This window comes from Gavialis gangeticus, unplaced genomic scaffold (genome assembly GCF_001723915.1).
Source record: "Gavialis gangeticus isolate Ggan-Ray unplaced genomic scaffold, GavGan_comp1, whole genome shotgun sequence".
NCBI classification, from domain to species: Eukaryota; Metazoa; Chordata; order Crocodylia; family Gavialidae; genus Gavialis; species Gavialis gangeticus.
Window position 1 is genome coordinate 30,227,370 of NW_017729029.1, and position 18,389 is coordinate 30,245,758.

Sequence of the window (18,389 nt, forward strand, 5' to 3'; positions counted from 1 at the left end):
CCTGGAGGGCCACAGCCCCTATCCCCCACAGGGCCCCAGCTCCCCCCATGTCCACAGCCCCCCGCCCAAGGTTCCAGGTATCTTGCAGAGCCACAGCCCCCCCTGCTCAGGATCCCAGGTACCCTGCAGGGACACAGTCCCCCACCCAGGGTCCCAGGTACCCTTCACGGCCACAGTCCCCCTGCCTAGGGCCTATAAGTTACCTTCTACAGCAGCAGTGGGAGTGGGGCACTTTGAGCCCACTGCTGCCAGCTCCCAGCTCTCATGGACCATGTGCCAAGCCCAGCTGGGTCCTGCTGGCCCTGGGGCTGCTCTGACACCCGACTGGGCCAGTCGCATGGCGGCAGGACCTGGCGTGGCATGCAGGGACTGCGCGTTGCGGGACCGGCTTAGCCAGGCAGCATGAGTGGCCCCAGGGCTGGCAGGACACGGTTGGGCTCAGCGCACGGGTCCTGCCACCATGGGACTGGCCCAGCCGGGTGGCAGAGCAGCCCCAGGGCAAGCAGTACCCAGCTGGGCTTGGTGCACAGTCCCCATGCACTGCACTGAGTCCCACCTATGGCCCTCTGTGCCTGCGGGGAGGTGGCACATGGTGGGACCCAGCACAGACCCATGCGGCTCGCTAGTCTGGCTTTGCACCGGAGTGGGTCACATGACTCTGGGAGGAGTGGCTCCTGTGCATGCCTCCCTGAGCCATGTGACCCACTCTGATGCAAAGCCGGACTAGCGAGCTGCACCTGTCTATCCCAGGTTCCTTCGCATTCCGCCAGCTTCACCACAGCTGCTCCGGCCACTCGCCCCCCGCCCCTCCCAACACCTTCCTGACATCCCCCTGCCACCCCTCACATCCAGCCACACCCATAAAGCCTCCCACCCCCATTCCCTAACTCACCCTGGACAGCACCACGGGCAGCAGGAGCACCAAAGAGATACTCTGGCCAAAACCAGAGCATTTCTTCTGGAGGACTGACTCCCATGCTGGCTCCAGCTGTTCTTCAGAGTGTTGTTTTTTTTACCCCTGGATATCTAGCGGTCTAATTTTGTCCCTGCACTGAAAACTTTCAGTGCAGGGAACATTTTTTTGTTCCCACACATGGCTCTTGACCCATCTCAAAGGGTTTTGAGATGGGGCAAGAGGCATGTGAGCACTCGTCTTGACACGGCCCATAAGATTTCTTTTGACCCAATCCTCCAATTTGTCTAGGTCAGTCTGATTCCTAGCCCTACCCTTCAGAGTATCTACTACTCCCCCCCCCCCAGCTTGTTGTCATCTTCAAACTTGCTGAGGATGTACTCTATGCCATCTTTCAGTTCGTCGATGAACATATTGAACAAAACTGGCCCTAGGACTGACCCCTGGGGCACTCCACTTGATACCAGCTGCCAACTAGACATTGAGCCATTTATTACTACTCTCTGAGCCCAATGCCCCAGTCAGTTTTCTATCTCCCTTACAGTCCATGAAAAAGTATAATTCTACAGAAATACAATGAGGGAGACTTGATGGGCAACAAAGCCTAGCTCTATGGCATCTCCATCTATACAAGTGCACATTTGGACATGGAGATGGGTTGAAAGAAGAATGAGACCAAGATCAATGGTTCAGTGATTCCTGGTAAAACTCTGCTGGGGACCAGTAAAGTCTATTTATCACTTAAGCCAAGTAAGGGCTTAAAGAGAACTTAAATAGTTCACAAACTTTAAGCATAAATCTCTACACAGAAATGAATTTCATCCCATGGGAATGCAGCATACTCTCTTGCCTTCAGACTGGAGTAGTGCAACTGTTTTAGATAAACTGATATTTGTCAATCTCAAAAGAATTGTGTCACCACTTTCACCTGACTCCTAGACTTCTCCTTTTGCTCAGCTTTTCTAGTCAGGCTTTGCAGATCTAATCTCAGCATCAGTTAAAGAAGCAGACACAGGTAGAAATTAGCATTTACATTTCTAGGTTTTCAAATCTAATCCATAGGTAGTGTATTTTCACATTGATGATTTCTTATCCCCATTTAATGTTGCCTTTTGATGTGGAAGCTGAATTCTAGAAAATCCCACACGTCTGACAATACCATCCTGAAAATCGTAGATTTAATTTCTCTCTTAATTTCATATTATTATAATATTATATAATAAAACTCCCTATCCTGTTTAGGGATATACTGACTTTGTTTCATATTTCAACCTTAAAAGAACAGTTTGAGAGCTATATTGCATTCCATCCTTTATGGCATGATGGCAGACGGGAGAATTAATAAGATTATTTGCTTCAGATCTCCAAGAAGGACAGGCTTCAGTAAGAATCTCCTCCCATCAGCTGATTGATTGTATTGTACAGGAGTTATCTGCAAGCAAGGCTAACTAACTATCCTTCCTGTGCAGGAGTAAATTAGTTTAGAGGAAAACTGATGAAAGAAAAAGTCTGAAAATGCAGTTTACAAGCATCTTTCCTGTGTGAAGTTTCCTCATGATAAGACGGATACCAACTGCTTATTAGATATCAGTTGGAAACACAGAAAAAAATAAAGCTGCTAAATCAGAAATTCAAGCTGGGAACACACAGATGGAATGGCACTAATACAAGTGAAAGGCATGACACTGACTACCATGGCCATTTATCCCCTAAGAAACAGTTAGTATTCCACCTGCCTGCGGAAAAATGTGTTTGACATAGTTTTTATAAAATTTAAATCTTTTATTACTAGTATTTGTCCACTGGTGCATTACAGCAAAGTAGGACTGCCAGTTAACCCAAAGGCATCAGCATTTCTGAGCAAGCAAAATATTTTAAATGTTGCTGTTGGGAACACCGAAAGGGTTATAAATTAATTAGATAGCTAACCTTCATTCTTCATCCACGTACCTCTGCTTTGCAGTTCGGCTGTAAGTTGTCTTTCCAAGCTCTCTCTGAGTTCTCTCTCTCTACAAAGCTCCATCTTTAACTCTTTCTTTTCTTGCTGTATCTGTTTTTCCTGGACTCTGGCATTGTCCACAGCCACTTTCAACAGACCCTAAAAACACAGCATAAATCATCAGTTTATTGATGATATTGTTGGGGGAACAGAAAAATGAAGAGAAACCTGTAGAGTTTTGCATGCACCTGAAAAAAATGGAGCCACTGTGTTATATATACAGCATTTTATACTCTATGAAAAGGGGGGAAGCCATTCAAAATAACTTTTGAATTCATTCTGCTGATGGTGTTTATTATACATTGGGTAATGTGACTTTCAAAACTTGACAAAGTGTACAAAGAAAAGGAAAGAAGGTGAAGGTGAAGGAGAAGAGAAAAGGAAAAGGAAAATAAGATTAACTTTCAACATGGCATTTACTTCCAACCATTAAGTCAAATAGACAACTCAAAGAATATTGCAAAAATTTTAAGAGCAATGAAGTCAGTTATTCAAATTCAAAGTACACCTTTAAAGCTACTGTTTTAAGAAGAAAGTCAGAATTTCAGGAAAAAAATGAAATTCTCAAAATATTAAGAGATGTTTGAATAAATACAAACCTAAAAATTCCATTTTTCTTCTATATAATCATAAAAATAAACCCAAAATATATTACTACTAATCAGAAAAAAATAACTCTTACTGTATTTTGAACAAAGCACCAAGTACCATATGCTTTCATTTTCTTATGTCTCCATTTAAAATGCATGTGACACTTCAAATCCTTCTTAACCAACATGATGTAACATAGAAAATATGGATTACTCAATTCCAGGTAATATTTTATCTACATTTTTACCTCTGTTCCAGTGAAGAATAATTTACCTGAATGTTGGTTAATAGAGTTTCTACCGATGAAAGACCATCAGCAAAAAGAAATGGTGCAGGAAATCCAGGAGGCAAGGTCTGTCCAGCCAGTTGGACTTTATCTAAGGTTGGTTTCATTATTGGAATGGCAATTTGGACCTCTTCTGTAAAGACATATTAAAACAACATCAGCAAATTCAAGTATCAGAAATAGTAATTTTCCTTTCCATGTAACAGGCATTTCTAAAAGTCAGGGCCTGATTCACCTTTGAAATTAACATATATGCTGTAACAAAATAAACCATTATTTAAGTCTTAAGGTAAAAGGATTGTTACTGTTAAGGATGAAAGTAATACCAGCTGAAGAAAATCAATGCTAAGTAAACTGGGGGAGGTTGTACAGGTATTGTGTTATAGCCCAAATGCCAGAAATATCCCGCTGTATTACAGAAATATAGCTATCTTGCACAGTCTATTAGATCTGAATTACTTTTCATTAATCTGTGATGTTTGTTATTCTGTTATGAACAATTGGTTTTGGCTAGAACCTTAAAATCCCTCTATAATAGGGAATGTATCATTTCTCCTTCTTCATTTTAATTTTCTCCTGCCTAAGTCAGTGACAATCTCCTCTGAGCTATTCCTTTTTGCCTAAATGACACCAAGTGTTAGTTGGTGATCTTGTGTCAATGCAGATTTTCCTATAAACTACCTTGCTACTCTCAACCTTTCAAGTGACAGGCATTAGCTAAAAAAGTTTTGTTGAGGTAGATATTTTGCTACCTCAGGTTAAAGCGAGTTGTCTCACCTAAGGTCATAGACATGCCCAGAAAGAGGAAGCATGTACTTCGCGCTGGGTCAGTCACTAGCAAGGTGGTAGTAGCATAGCAGAATTAGAGCCTGGCTCCTGCAATTTCAACACATAGCCAGATTGGACTTGTCTGTTACAAATTGTCCAATCTGGGCTCCCCTATTTGAGATGCATCATGGTGTCTAGAGAAAATATAAAATGGCTTTTCATAACCCCATTTATTCCTTAAACTTTAGCTATCAATTAACATTATAACAAAGTCACGTTACAGAGCAACAACCACACAATTCAGCTCCTTTTACACCTCTTTAAACCCTTCCTCTACAAGCTTAAGTATGAGGCTTATTGCTGAAACAATTAGATGTTTAAAACAAAAATCTCTTCACAGTCATTTTACATCATATGATGCCCTGTAAACTATTTGAATAGTTTAATGAAATGCTTTAAAAATATATCTGTGTAATGTTTCAGTGAAATCCTATCCTAAAAATATTCCTTTAACTTTGGCACTTTCAGAAGCTATGAAGAACATCTTCACAGCAACTGCTTTTTAGTAAAGCTTGAAACTAATATATTGACTATAAATTTATGAGGCATGTGTTTGCTAAAATCAGCTGCACAACCACTCCTGATATTTTCCTTTGTCAAGTGCCTTGGTCATATTAATTCCAAGATTTACAATTAAACTACATCATATTCACAGGGCCTTCTTTAAAAAAAACAAACAAACCAGACAATCAGTCTTTAGTTACAAATAACAAATTAAACTGAAGACTCATTGCACACGTAAAATTATGTATCTTGATAAAAAAATTCCAAAGACGTCTTTGGAGTAGCAAGCTATTTCTGTTATATTTCTGAAATACATTTGCTGACAAGTGATTCAGATTGCAAGCAGTTTTCATGTATTCTTTGACATCTATATTTAAGGAGTATTTGTTTTCACTATGTAAGTACGTACAATGGAACATCTTGATAATGATTCCTAGTATTAATAATAGCAAAAGTCTGCAACATCTTTACATCTTTGCAGAGCTGGATTATCTATAGTATAAATGATCTATTTTTAAAAGACTCTGGTTACACACTCAGAACACTGAGTTCCTGCTGATTCAAAGACTATATACTGTTTCTCCTGTTTAAATATTTTATATAACAGATAGAGTTCTTAAAATTAATTGATTAGTTGCTGCATATGATACTACACAGAAATAACATCTATGCTACACAGTTTAGGCAGACGAAACAAAAGTGGCATTTGAAAAGGAGTAACGCATAAAGTATGCATAATGGAAAACTATAACTTCTTTAAAATATCTAGAAATCTCTGCTATTTGGAGATGGAAGTAATACTATTAAATTGGCTGAAAGGAAAATTACTATTGACTGTGAAGACAGGTTGCATGGTCTATGGCTTGTAATGTTACTGTACAGTAGATTGAAGTTTCAAAATAGTATTACTCTTCTTTAAAGAGATAGACACAGCTAAATTAGGTGCTGCTTGCTGCAGTGAGGATCAAATGCAAAAAGAATCATATTTCATCAGACCTAGTCAACACCAGGAAAATAAATAGAAATATAAGAGGTATGCAGGCAATGATTCATTTTGATAATCTGGCCCAAGAGAGACACATAGAGACAGCACACAGATCTAAGCTTCTAGCAAAAGACAAATAGGACACAGAGGGTGGGAATTGGGATGACAGTATAGCAGAGGTCACATCGATTTTCAGCAGCAGTTTTCACACAGATGAGATAACCCTGGACTCTATTTGGCCCATTGTTCATATCCTACCTGTCCCACAAGCAATAAATTTCCTAGTCCCAGGAAAAGGGCAGTAAAGAAGAAGGATTCTACTTATGACTTCTTATGATTAAGTTTTTGTGCTAACCAAACATGCTTTGCAGACCAAGGTCACATTGCATGTTAAAGTCTGTAATAGCTGAAAACTAGTAGAAGCATATTATGTTTTAGTGTATATGGGTGGAAACTGTCAAACCATTTATCATTTTTTTCTGATTGAAATCACACACTGCAAAGATGAATGATAAATGCATTAGAAATCTATTTCAATCCTGTAATAGGTCTTCACATGTGAATAGTGTCTACATTTTGTCCACATGCTGAATAAGTGCACAGTTAGGCAGAAATTTATTACCCAGGGTTGAGAAGTCCTAATTGGCAAAGCAATTAAAATGGGCAAGTGCTAGAAGTGTATTTTGTGGATTAAATAAGTGCATCTTTTCATAGTAAAAGGAGAAAGGTTTTGATTGAAGCATGATGATTTTAAGAGGTGCATGTTAAAAGCTGAATTCATGCACAAAACACAATAGAATAAACAAGAAATCAAGCTAGGACAACTACTATCTAACCAAGGACACAAACAACCTTTCTATTTATTGAGGCAAAGGGAAGACTGCTTTTATTGAGCCTGTTTGTTAAACCTGCCATACTTCATAATAGCATTCAGGAATCTATTTAGAGAGCAGTCTTTTTATTTTAATTTCTAGCTGTGGTTCTGATAAATAGACATATACGTAAGCAAGAATTATATCGCAGCAGAGAGAAATATACAGTAAATACTAAGAATGAATGGAATATTACCCATGGAAATTGCATTGAAGGCTACTAGAAAGTTTGTTCTTGATTCAGCAAACTGCTGTATTTCATCTTCTGTCTCCTTAAGCATGGGAAATAAGGATTGGAAAGTGAAACTCCAGCCTAAACACAAAAATCAGGATTGGGAATAGAAGATGCATGACAGCACAAATAAAATTGGCCAGCAATTTTATTAACTAGCAGGTTTGTGCTTTTCTGTTCTAAAAGCTTTCCTTTAATACCGTTAGATATGCATCTTGTATATTCAATATGTCACCTTCATTTTACACAGGCTAGCAGAAAGCAGGGTAGATCTGCACTTTGTAGACCAACTAAATCAGAGATGCGCAAGCTTCTGTACTAACGAGTTACAAGCAAACCGTTTAAAGCACTATTTATAAACATTTAAATATTCATAAGCTTACCAGGTTGCCTTCCCCCCATTTTGTGCCTGTTTTTCTATAAATATGTAGAATCCTTGCCTCAAAGCATTTAGCATTTAAGAGATAAGATATAACATATGGATGAGACAAACAAGTAGGTCTAGATAGAGAAAGCAGGGTGAAAAACGTAATCGTGTATGTATAGTCCCTAAGCTTTCCATATTCTTATCACAAACTGCACGACATAATGGCTTTCCTTAAAAGTGGATTGAGGATATAATTTAAAAAACCCAAACAAACATTTTTCTAATGAATCAACAGGAATGGACTAAAACCTGTCACTTCTGAATATATTAGTTTCACTTTCAAAAACATTTTAAAGATGAAGTAAAATTGGCGTTTATAGTAGGATCAAACCTTATTCTATTCTATAATCAAGTGTATAATATGTTAAGAAAAGATGTCAGCAAGTGTGTGAGGTTGAGCGGCTTGTCTGTGTATGTGTACTTGTGGGAGATCATGACTGACGGCATCACAGTGACTAGTCCTATAACACTTGTTGCGCTGTGTTAACATCACGTTTCTAATGAAATTTCATGGTTTCAAGACGCCAAACAGTTCTTTTTAGGGATCAAGAATGCTCAGCTGGGTTTTCTGGGTTTTTGGCTTTTCTCTGAAGCATCAGAGTAGCCACAGCTAGAGATGTGAAACTGCATGGGATGACTAGTGGGTTGTGAAGCAATACAGAGACTCCATTCAACACTGTGGTCCCTCCCATGCTCATGATTTTCCTGCTCACTCCCTTTGGGCATCACAAAAGAACTGTCCCCTAGCTCAGATTACAAGGGACCTTGCTTTCTTCTGGGAACCTGGTTCGCCAGCAGCGATCATTCTGGCATATCTGTTAATCGCTGCAAAGGTTTGGGCTTTGGTGCCAGACTGGTATTCTTTGCCTGTGGCATGCTAGTTAGGGTATTCAAATGAACCAGCAGAAGTTAAGCAGCACAGTTTAGGGGGTTGGAAGCCCTCTGTACAAGTGTTCATTTGGCCATGATTTGACTGGCTGGCTCATGTCCTCAATCTCCACAATACACACTTCCTCCCTCCTGCCCAGCTGGCGGATGTTCAGACAGCAAATCCAGATTGTACCTACTGTCTTCAAAATGAAAACTTCCCTTCCAGCACCCCATCAATCCTTACCCCTCTGGCACCAGTCAATGGACCCAGTTTCAGTTCAGGTCAGGTGAGTCTAGTCAGGGTCAGATGCTGCTGTGTTAGGGTTGGGTGCTGATGGGTCCAGGTTGGGCCAGTCTAGTTCTGTGGAGGAGGTGGGTTTTGGTCTCCAGTCCAGCAGGGCCAGGTCAGGTTGTTCCCTGTCAGTGGTTGCGGTGGAGGGGGCAGCGGGCTCCAGTCCCAGCAGGAGCTGCATTTTAGGTACAGGGTAAGTGAGCGGTGGAGGCCGCACCCCTCCTTTACCCAAACAGCACAGCTGTTCCTGGGAACAAAGCCTGTGGACCCTCCCCCACCACCGACAGAAACTGGCCTTTGGGATCGCCGGGTAGGTAATCCCTGGATTGAAGAAGAGGTGGTGAACATTACTCCCTGCTCCCCTCCCCTGCAAAACTGCTCCCAGAGAGAACTGGAGCAGTCCTCAGCTGGGCAATGGCAACAACATTTAAAGCTCAGAATCTGGCGGGGGGGGAAGCTTCAGCTGTACAGCCAAGAAGCTGGGTTTTCCCAGTCCCTGGGCTGACAGGGGGAGAGATTTCCTTTGTGACTTGGCCAGAATAGTTGAGTCCAGCCAAGTCGCAGAGTATTCCTCTGCAAGGGAAGGATGGATGTGAAGCAATGCAGGCTGGGATACTGAAGGACAGCAGAGGAGCTTCTATTCCTTGGGTAACTATACAAGTGTTTGTTATGCCCATCTAATTCCTACCGCACTAGACTTAAACCTCGTAATATGAGGTTTTAACTTTCTACCAGGCATGCCATTTTTAGACTTATGTACTGTGAATGCCTGTACACTGAGCATTTTTACTGGACTAAAAAGTAATCTATCTACATATAGATAGAATTGTAACACTTGTATGCACTCATAGTCTCCTGATACCAGAGTATCTGACCTCACTGGACTTCACATAAGGCAACATTTTTTGGCTTGTGGTTACAAAAAAGCAGACTAGATGGTCCAATGGTTCTCCTTCTGGTCTTCAATACTTAAATACAAAATGATGACCATAATTCCAGTTGAAGTCAGTGGGAGATGTAAGAGCTCATTGTCTCTGAAAGCAGGATCCCCATGTATTTATTGTGGAATAAAAAGTCTAGTTTTACATGATCCTGCTATGCACATATGTCCATCCAAGTTCCACTGACTTCAAACTGTAAATCTACTTCATTCAGATTCTTACAGGCATAAAGATCCAAACATATGAGTCCTGCAGGATGAGGGTTGAATGCAGTAGATAACAACACAATAAACTGCTGTTTTTCAAAAGATGATACTTCATTTAACTTTCTGTTAAATCTTGGAAACTGCAATCCCTTAACTATTAGTGGGATTGACTTTTACAGTAAGACAAATATTTAAGAAGAGCATTTGAAATCTTATTTGAAACAATATGGATGTACATAGGTGTGTATGCAAATGCATCCACTCAAATAGACATGCATACACGTATGTATAATTTGTGAGGCTACAGTTGTCCATCTTCAGTGACTTAAGAGCTGTGAAAACCCTCCACAACCCACTCCTTCTCTTATTGTTTCCCTGCTAGGAGTTGAGCAGTTCTTTTCATCAATGAGAAGAGAGATACCTCCTCATGACCTGGCACAAATCAGACTTCAAAATTTACTGCTTTAACCTTGTGATTCAGGTGCCAATATTAAAGTCACTGCTGTTTTTCTTAATTACACTCCCTGAATGCACAGGGTCAATGAATGCAATTGGAGAGTAGCTGATTAATCCACTACAGGAACTTTAAATCATACCTTTCCTCAGTTTAAAAAGGATTTATATATCACTGGATGTCACAATAGCATTTTTCACTAGTAAGCTTTGCAATAAAAAAAAAAAATATACTTAAAAATAGTATCTAGCTACTGTGTATATACATCCAGGATACATATGCCAGAAGCTCTGTAAGCTATTATAAACAGTAAAAGCAACTATCTTCCATATCACCTTATTCAGTTACCTTGTGGTTCTTATCCACATGCCCTAAAAATGAATTAAATTTGTTCTAAAGTAGTACCAAAAAAACTTTTTTACTGTTTTGAATATACTGAAATACTTTTTTTTTTAAAGAGATAATTTCTGTAACATTTGGAGCACTATAAAGGCTTAAGAAAATCAGAAAATTGGGCAAGCAGTATGTGTAATGCCCTTTCTACTGAGATGATCTCTGGAGTTATGAGAGCACATTTACACAGGATGCATGCAAACATTCATCACACCCCATCTATGTTCATCCTTTAAGCTGTGTGATCATAGATTGGGGGAGGTATGTGCAGATATTTGCTGGTGCCAGGAGCTGTGCCCAGAACCCAATGCAAGTAACTTGGGGTTGGGGGAGGGGTGGATAGGCTTGGGGGGGTTGATGATACGTGGGGGGCTGGCAGGTCTGTGGAGGGCGGAAGGTTGTATATCTGGGGGTAAGGGATCAGGAGGCCAAAACTAGCCCAGGCAGCAGAGGGAGGCTAGGGTAGCAGGAAGAGCACAGCTCTGAGGCTGGGGCAAGCAGTTGAGCTTTCCTAACCCCAGAGCTGCACTCCAAACATGTGCAAATGTTCACTTGATTGGGTTATTCATTTCCAATCTAGAGTAGTTCACATACTTAGGTGAACTAGCATAGTTTGACTCTGCCATTTTTTTCTGATTTATACCCCTTGAATGTCTACACAGATTGGCATTTAGACTGACCTACACCATAGTTAGTTTGATCTAACTGTAATGTCTGCATGTACCCATAGAGAATTTCATAATAAGGCACTTAAGAAATGTTTGAATGGAAAGAGGACTAAGAATCATAGATAACCCTGGAATGGAAAACTTGACTAAAATAAACTGAAATTTGTAATTTCAGTCTGTCTCTATCTGTACACTCTTTAACAAGGGATGCTATATAATTATACAGCTTTGACATTTTCATCAATGTGTTCTCATTAATAACACTGAAAATTATACCTATTTTTAACTCGTGCATATTTACAATATAGTTTGATGTTTGCATGGTACTGACAGTAAAAAAAATGAGCATATTTTATTAATTCAAACCTTAACAAGAAAGAAATCTAAGTTAGATGAGAATTTCTGAAAAAGAAATTGAATAAAAATGCAGAATACTTCACTACTGTGAACATTTAGCATAACTATTTTTTTAAAGTTAAAAAATTTCTCTCTAGACCTGAGTGAAGTCCTTTTAATTAACAAAAAAGTGAAATACAACAGATTCTGTTTATAAAATTGACATTACCTATAAAACATGCAAAACAATGCATTAAATAAATTTCCTATTATTTAGGATTTGTAGCGTGGTTATTCTTTTGTCATACGTAGGCACTGCTAGGAGTCAATCCACATATTTAGGTAATGCTGGAAGTCATTCTACCTAAACAACTTAGGTAACTTGGAGGCGGAGTTTTGAATGAATGACTGCACAAAACAGTCCCTAATTCTAAATGAAAAATCAAGTACTACCAAATTTTATTTTCTGTCTGACAACTTTATGAATCTTTATTAAAATTACAGAAACCAAGTAAAAAGAGTAACATTCCCCTTTTTTGCATAAATATAGAATTCTTCTGGTGTCGAGATAAAAGCAAAAATTTAAACCAGGAAATAAAACTGGGAGAAAAGCCCCATAGATGGCCTTCCATCATCAAGTGGCTACAAAAGCTTTTACAGCTAACTCACTCACTTATTGAATCACACAAGCTTCTTTTTATGCTAATTTTTAAGTTCCACTGCAGTCAGATGGTTCTTCTACTGAGATTTTAAACTGTCAGATGAGGGTAGGTAGGTGGAACTTGCCAAGAAAAAAAAAGAATCTTCAGTTTTCTTGGCGGATTCAGCCTTCCCCTATTAATGTTGAGATTATTTCTTCAACTATTTTGTTGCAAATATTTATGACTCCATATGGAACAACAGATGTTGACAGGAAGGCATGGCAGAAAAGACTTCATTTTCAGCAATTACCCTACTACTTGTTGTCATACTGTAGGTGTTTTTAGTGCATCTTTTTTACACACCACTCTGTCCTCTTGCACATTGCAAGAATGTCAGTTTAGATAATTAGTATAACAACTTCAGGCCCAATTATTTCCCCCTAGATCTATATAGGAGGAAAAGAGAAGACAGAGATAAGGGAACAGAGGGAAAGATCTGCATCATTCCCTTTTGGAAAGCCTTATCAGGAATTACTATATTATAGAGCTATATTCACTTCTTATGGAAATCCTCCCCTCCGCCCATGAGAGAGAACTATGAGGGGATGGAACCAGCAGGAGAAGCCATATCAAGAGCCAGGGTGGCAAGGAACCAAAGAAGGCCAAGATGCAGGACAGAACTGCAGATGATTTGGGGATCCAAGGGTTTCAGACAATGGATATGCTCATTGTTCCATGGCAGGCAATGCCTCGTACAGAATGAAAAAGTTAGAGAAAATATCAGGGGAAGAGGTATAAAAGTAATTCTCTTTTCCTACCCCCACCCAAGCCAGGCAATGATCCTCTTCACTCCAATAACAAGGTAGCACTTTGTTGCTGTATAACTATTCCTTTAACCCTTTGCTCCCCTTTTTCTATATTAGTCATGGCTATAGCATTACCAAAAACAAAAGTTGTACCTCTTAAGTATGTTGCAATTTCAAATAAACATGTTGGGAAAATGCAATTATTTTTCTTTTTTAAAATAAAATTTATCCTGATCTTTATGCCAATACTTAACCCAATGTTGCATCTAATTTTTGCACTCCTTTGCACCCACACAGCTCTATGTGCAATGCATTAAGTGAATGATGCATAGCCAGAACAAGTATGTTAAACTCTCTCACCAACTATCAATACAAATCCCACGTGACTTGGTATAGCTTCAAACAAAAAAAATCAGTCCATTTTCTCCCACAAAGTCAATATTTCTAATCTCTGGTAAAATAAACTGGAATCAAGACACTTTGTGCCTTCCAGCTTATACAAGTAGTAAAATAATTCATTTGTTCTCACAGGTAAACCTTACAGGCTCTGATATCATTTTTCTGAAGCAGAATGACAAGGATCATCATTGTTCCATGGTATCAAAACATGGAATTCATCAGTAAGATCAGAAGAATCGTTTGGTAGGAAACTAACCATCAGCTTGGGGCCTTTCTTGATGCTAAAAAATACAGAAAATGATAACAATAACAAGCCTCAAAAAAAAAAAAAAAAAAAAAAAACTCTCCCGCAAGTATATATCTTGTACAGAAGTGGTTTCTATTGTATAGTTTATGTTAATACAGTAATTATGACACACATGATATCTCATATCTTCTAATAAGCTTAAAAATAGCATTCTATTGTTATTATTATTACTGTTAAGTTCGGTTTCTTAATGTATGTGCATAAGTAGAAGATAAACCCTCAGAATCCTTCAAAATATTTGACTGTCAAGGTATGTGCATTTTGTACTCCTGGGTAATTATTTCTGTTTTATTAAGGTTTATTTTACAACTGTATAAAATAGGTTATAAAGGACAATTCTGCTATTATGACCTCCCCTGCTTAGGCTTAATAAATATTATATCCCATACCATCCATTAAAGCCAAGCAGTGGAGAAAATAAGAGTGGTAGTAATCTCCTCCACAGATGTAAAATATCCTTAATAAAATAGGGGTGTATAACAGTCAGGAGCAAATTACTCAGGCCAGCTTCAATAAAATAGTGCCCTTAAAGCAGTATTAGTCTTAAGGTACTGACATTCCCATTGGTGATGCAAGTGTAGCCTTTCAGAGCAGTATAGCCTGTTAAAATGGCAAGATATTTTTTTGCAATAGAGTGTTTGTGTCCAAGCAGATACAAGGTTTGTACTGAATGCATCCAGGGAGCCATAAAACTGGTGGGAAACATATTTCTCCGTGGTATTTTAGTACTTTGAAAAATTCAATCACTGGGAAAAAATGTTTTGCTGTAAACATCTGAAGAGCCTTATAAAAGCAATGGCTTCCCACAGCACCTGCTTAAATAATTTTAAGAGATAGAATATGTCTTTGCTCATCTTCTAAAACTCATAGAAAGCTTTTCCTATTAATTTCCCTGGTGCTGTCAGGCCAGGGCACTTTTAATCAGAAATAATTATTTGTAGAAATAGGGGGAAATTCAGTAACATATTTACATTTTAGGAACAAGGCAACTCTCAGAATTGATTACTAGAAAATCCTTTATAAATACAAGTGGGACTCTACTTTTGGCTTTATTTAGAAGCATGTATTTATACAGTAAGATTACCACCTTTGCAGTTTCCTTTTCAATAAATCTACATATGGCTAAAGAAAGAGCATTCTGCTAATACATTCCAACATTTTAATGTTGGTCTGTATTCGTCTGACACAGTCAGACCTAAGAAATTAGTTCTTTCTTTGTTTACCTATCATCTTTAATGTAATAGGTAAGTTAGTGCTGTTACAACAGAGATGTCACCAATATAAATTCTACTACAATTCTTTGATAGAGAGGGATCTAGCTGACAATTTAATAAAGTTTCATATTTTCTTCATCTTCAGAAGAAAGCATTAATTAATATCTTCTCAGTCACTGCAGTCTCTTTACCTATCAAGGTCTATGGAAACCTACTCTACTATGCCCTAAAACTGTAAGGATCCAATCTTTTCCCTGTTGTCACCTGAGGAAGAATCCTGGTCACAATTCTGCTTAGACTTTTCTGGTTTGTAGTGCTGGAGTACAGGCTAAGTACAGATAGTCAAAAAGCCTGAGGCTGAATCAATTCAATCTTTGCACGTTAGTCTAAGCTGCATTGATTGAACTGATAAGCATGCCTGCAGTGGCCCAAGCCAGAAAGAAAGGGGCGCTAGAGCACATCTCCCTCCTTGTCTGGAACAGAGAGCTTGCGCCAGGGTTAGCACACCAACCCTGCAAGTCAGGGGTGGGATGGGGTGAGTAAAGGGAAGTGCAAAACATCCTGGGATGCTGGGGGATTGTGAGTAACTTGAATCTGGAGGGGATCTGGACAGAAGTTCAATAAACCAAATTAACCTAAATCAATTAAGTCTAAACTAACATCCATTCAGGTCTATCTCAAACTGGTTTTGGCCGTTCTGAAAGCAGTTTGTGTGCACTGAATTTCTGTTGTATTACAGATTTGAACTGGTTTCTGGTTACTTGTACTAATTTCTATCTCTAGCCCTAAGCTCTCAGTCTGCTATCTGGCACTCATCCTAAGCACTTCTGCTACAACATTAGAGCCTATCAGGCAGTATTGGCAGGGTGACACGGGCAACCATCCTGGGCTCCAATGGAGGTATGAAGTGAACAAAACAGTTTCTGTTAGGTTGCACGACTGCAATCACGGCAGCTTCAGCAACTGGAAGACACTGCTGCCATTGTATGTGGCAGCCACCCTGGGTGCCCAGCCACGTCATTATTCTGCTGCAACCAGAGATCACAAAAAGTGAAAGATGGGAAGTCAGAAGAAAACCTCATCAGGCGGAAGCTATATTTTGTGACCTTTATCTGTTATATCTTTCCCTTGGGCAAATCAGAGTCATGTTGTGTTTAGCTTTGAGGAAAGGGAAGGCTGCCTACTTCCCAGTGCCACCTACTCCCTATTATCATCTTAGTAGGTTATATAAAACTTATTACCCTGAAAGGCAGGTAGGGCTCTGTTATCTGAATACTGTCAGATGAAATATCTGTGAAGTAACAGATAAAAAATTAAAAGTAGATTAATTCAGTGCACTAGTCTTCTTCTGTAATATGTTACGGTCTAACAGCACAGGGAATTTAATTCCTAGTGCTTAATCTCTAATAAAAGTCTATGAAAAACTGTATACCCAAGCTACTGTGCCCCATACTTAAACGTGCAAGTACCCAGGAGATGAAATGTAGAGTACCCTGTAGTAAGTTCTGGTAGTAAAGTCAACTCCTAATGCTAATTATTTTAATACTGACCAAAATCTGCTGCCGAGAAAATGCAAAACCTAAGCTCTAATCTTGAGATATAAATGAAGGATGAATAGAACAAAATATTATCTTCAAATATAGTTTATAATGATTAAATACAAATACATTGTTTTGGGATCTTGTGTATTGATTTGTAAAAAATTTACAACAGGGTTTGGAGAGTTTTTGGAAAACTGTTTCAAGCTTCACAATACACCTTCTGATAATTCAAGCTATTATCTTTCAAGGGAATTAAAACACACAGATTCCAAAGGCATTCCTTACTAAATGGAAGCCTTTACATTCCATCTTAAAATCAGTGCTTGCCTAATCTTAATAGACTATTGGGGAGGGGAGAGGGGGATATATAAAAAAAATTTAAAAGGAAAATATGCAAAATAATATATACAAAAAACACAACAGCCCAGAACTGACACTTTTTTTTTCTCAGGCAAACAGAATCTATATCAAACTCCAAAGATCAGAGCACTCGTCAACATCCTGAAACCCGCACTAGTCATAGGGTTCTAGAGTCGGCAATCTGTTTTAGCTGAAGCCTGCAGAAATGGTGAGGAACCCTACAGAGAACTGTTGCTAGCTCTCTACAGCTGGCTTAGAGGAAAAAGGAGATGAGAGAAAACAAAAGGGACCCACAAGGAACTCTTCCTTTCTATCCCCTGCAAGAGATAGAAATAGGAAAAAAACCAACTTGTAAACAAAGAAGAAAATAATATGTGTATTCAATAAAAAAAACCAAACTATGTAGTGATCTATATTTGCTTTTCTCTGAAAAAGGAGAAAAATGCAAAATTGACAGAACACTGATACATGAGATTCTTCAGTACAGGTGGGATGCAAATATGAATTAACCATGATTATTATTTGGTATTTGTAAATTGTACTAAATAATCTATTTCATAGATTATTATAGCCTCCTTTTTAAATTCTTGGTTCCTGTTTAATGCTACTATAAGTCAAGGGTTTAGTAACCAATACACTTTGATTTTAAAACTGACTTGCTCATTTCAGTAGGGCATGTTATATTTTCCTTCTGCTTTATGGTACCTCTCTCTGCTTTGAAATTGCATACCACTCTGGTGAGTGGCTGACATATCCATTCATGATAGTACAGGAAAATGAAGCTTAATGAATCCCAATAGCAGCATACTTTATGAGCTAAAATCAATGTACATTGCATGCTACAGTATATCTCTGTAAAATTGGGGCATTTGCTCTGAAATTTCTCTCTCAACAGGGTCTTTTATTTTTCATAGTGCCTAACTGCCTTTTGTCTGCTCTCGTCTCCCTCCAGTGTTGCTCAGATGGCAATCTTTTATTCCTTGTGCAAACTCATTTGGAAGATGCTGGATGGGCTACAGCTGTGTGCTGCTATGTAGTGTCTCATACATGTCAAACAGGGCTTTATACACTCTGAATAAACACAGTGAAACAACATTTTAATTGTTTACTAAAAGGCAGGGCTGTGCTTTCTAAACCAAAAGTAGTATTTGAAATCAGCTTCAATCAACTAGTTTTGTAAATTATGAAATGTATAGATGATGAATCTATTGCTATTTGAGCTTCAAAGGTTTTACAAAGGTTGTTATAACCCAGAGTAACAAAACTGTATCTGCCAAGTTCCTGTAAACAAGCAAGTCAATAGTCACTGAACCTCACAGCACCC

The 18,389-nt window shown here is 38.8% G+C and overlaps 1 protein-coding gene across 3 annotated transcripts in view; it reads right to left on the reverse strand.

Moving 5' to 3' along the window:
- DACH2 (dachshund family transcription factor 2) overlaps nt 1-18,389 on the reverse strand; it is a 642,364-nt gene that overhangs the window by 32,335 nt on the left and 591,640 nt on the right. For 2 of the 3 annotated variants that reach the window (XM_019521377.1, XM_019521374.1), the window contains exons 9-10: nt 3,777-3,922; nt 2,864-3,011 (exon numbers count right to left, since the gene is read on the reverse strand). In XM_019521377.1, the coding sequence (XP_019376922.1) occupies nt 2,864-3,011; nt 3,777-3,922 (294 nt within the window). Of the gene's footprint in view, nt 1-2,842; nt 3,012-3,776; nt 3,923-18,389 lie in introns of all 3 variants that reach the window. The other variant, XM_019521376.1, reaches the window with a different exon arrangement.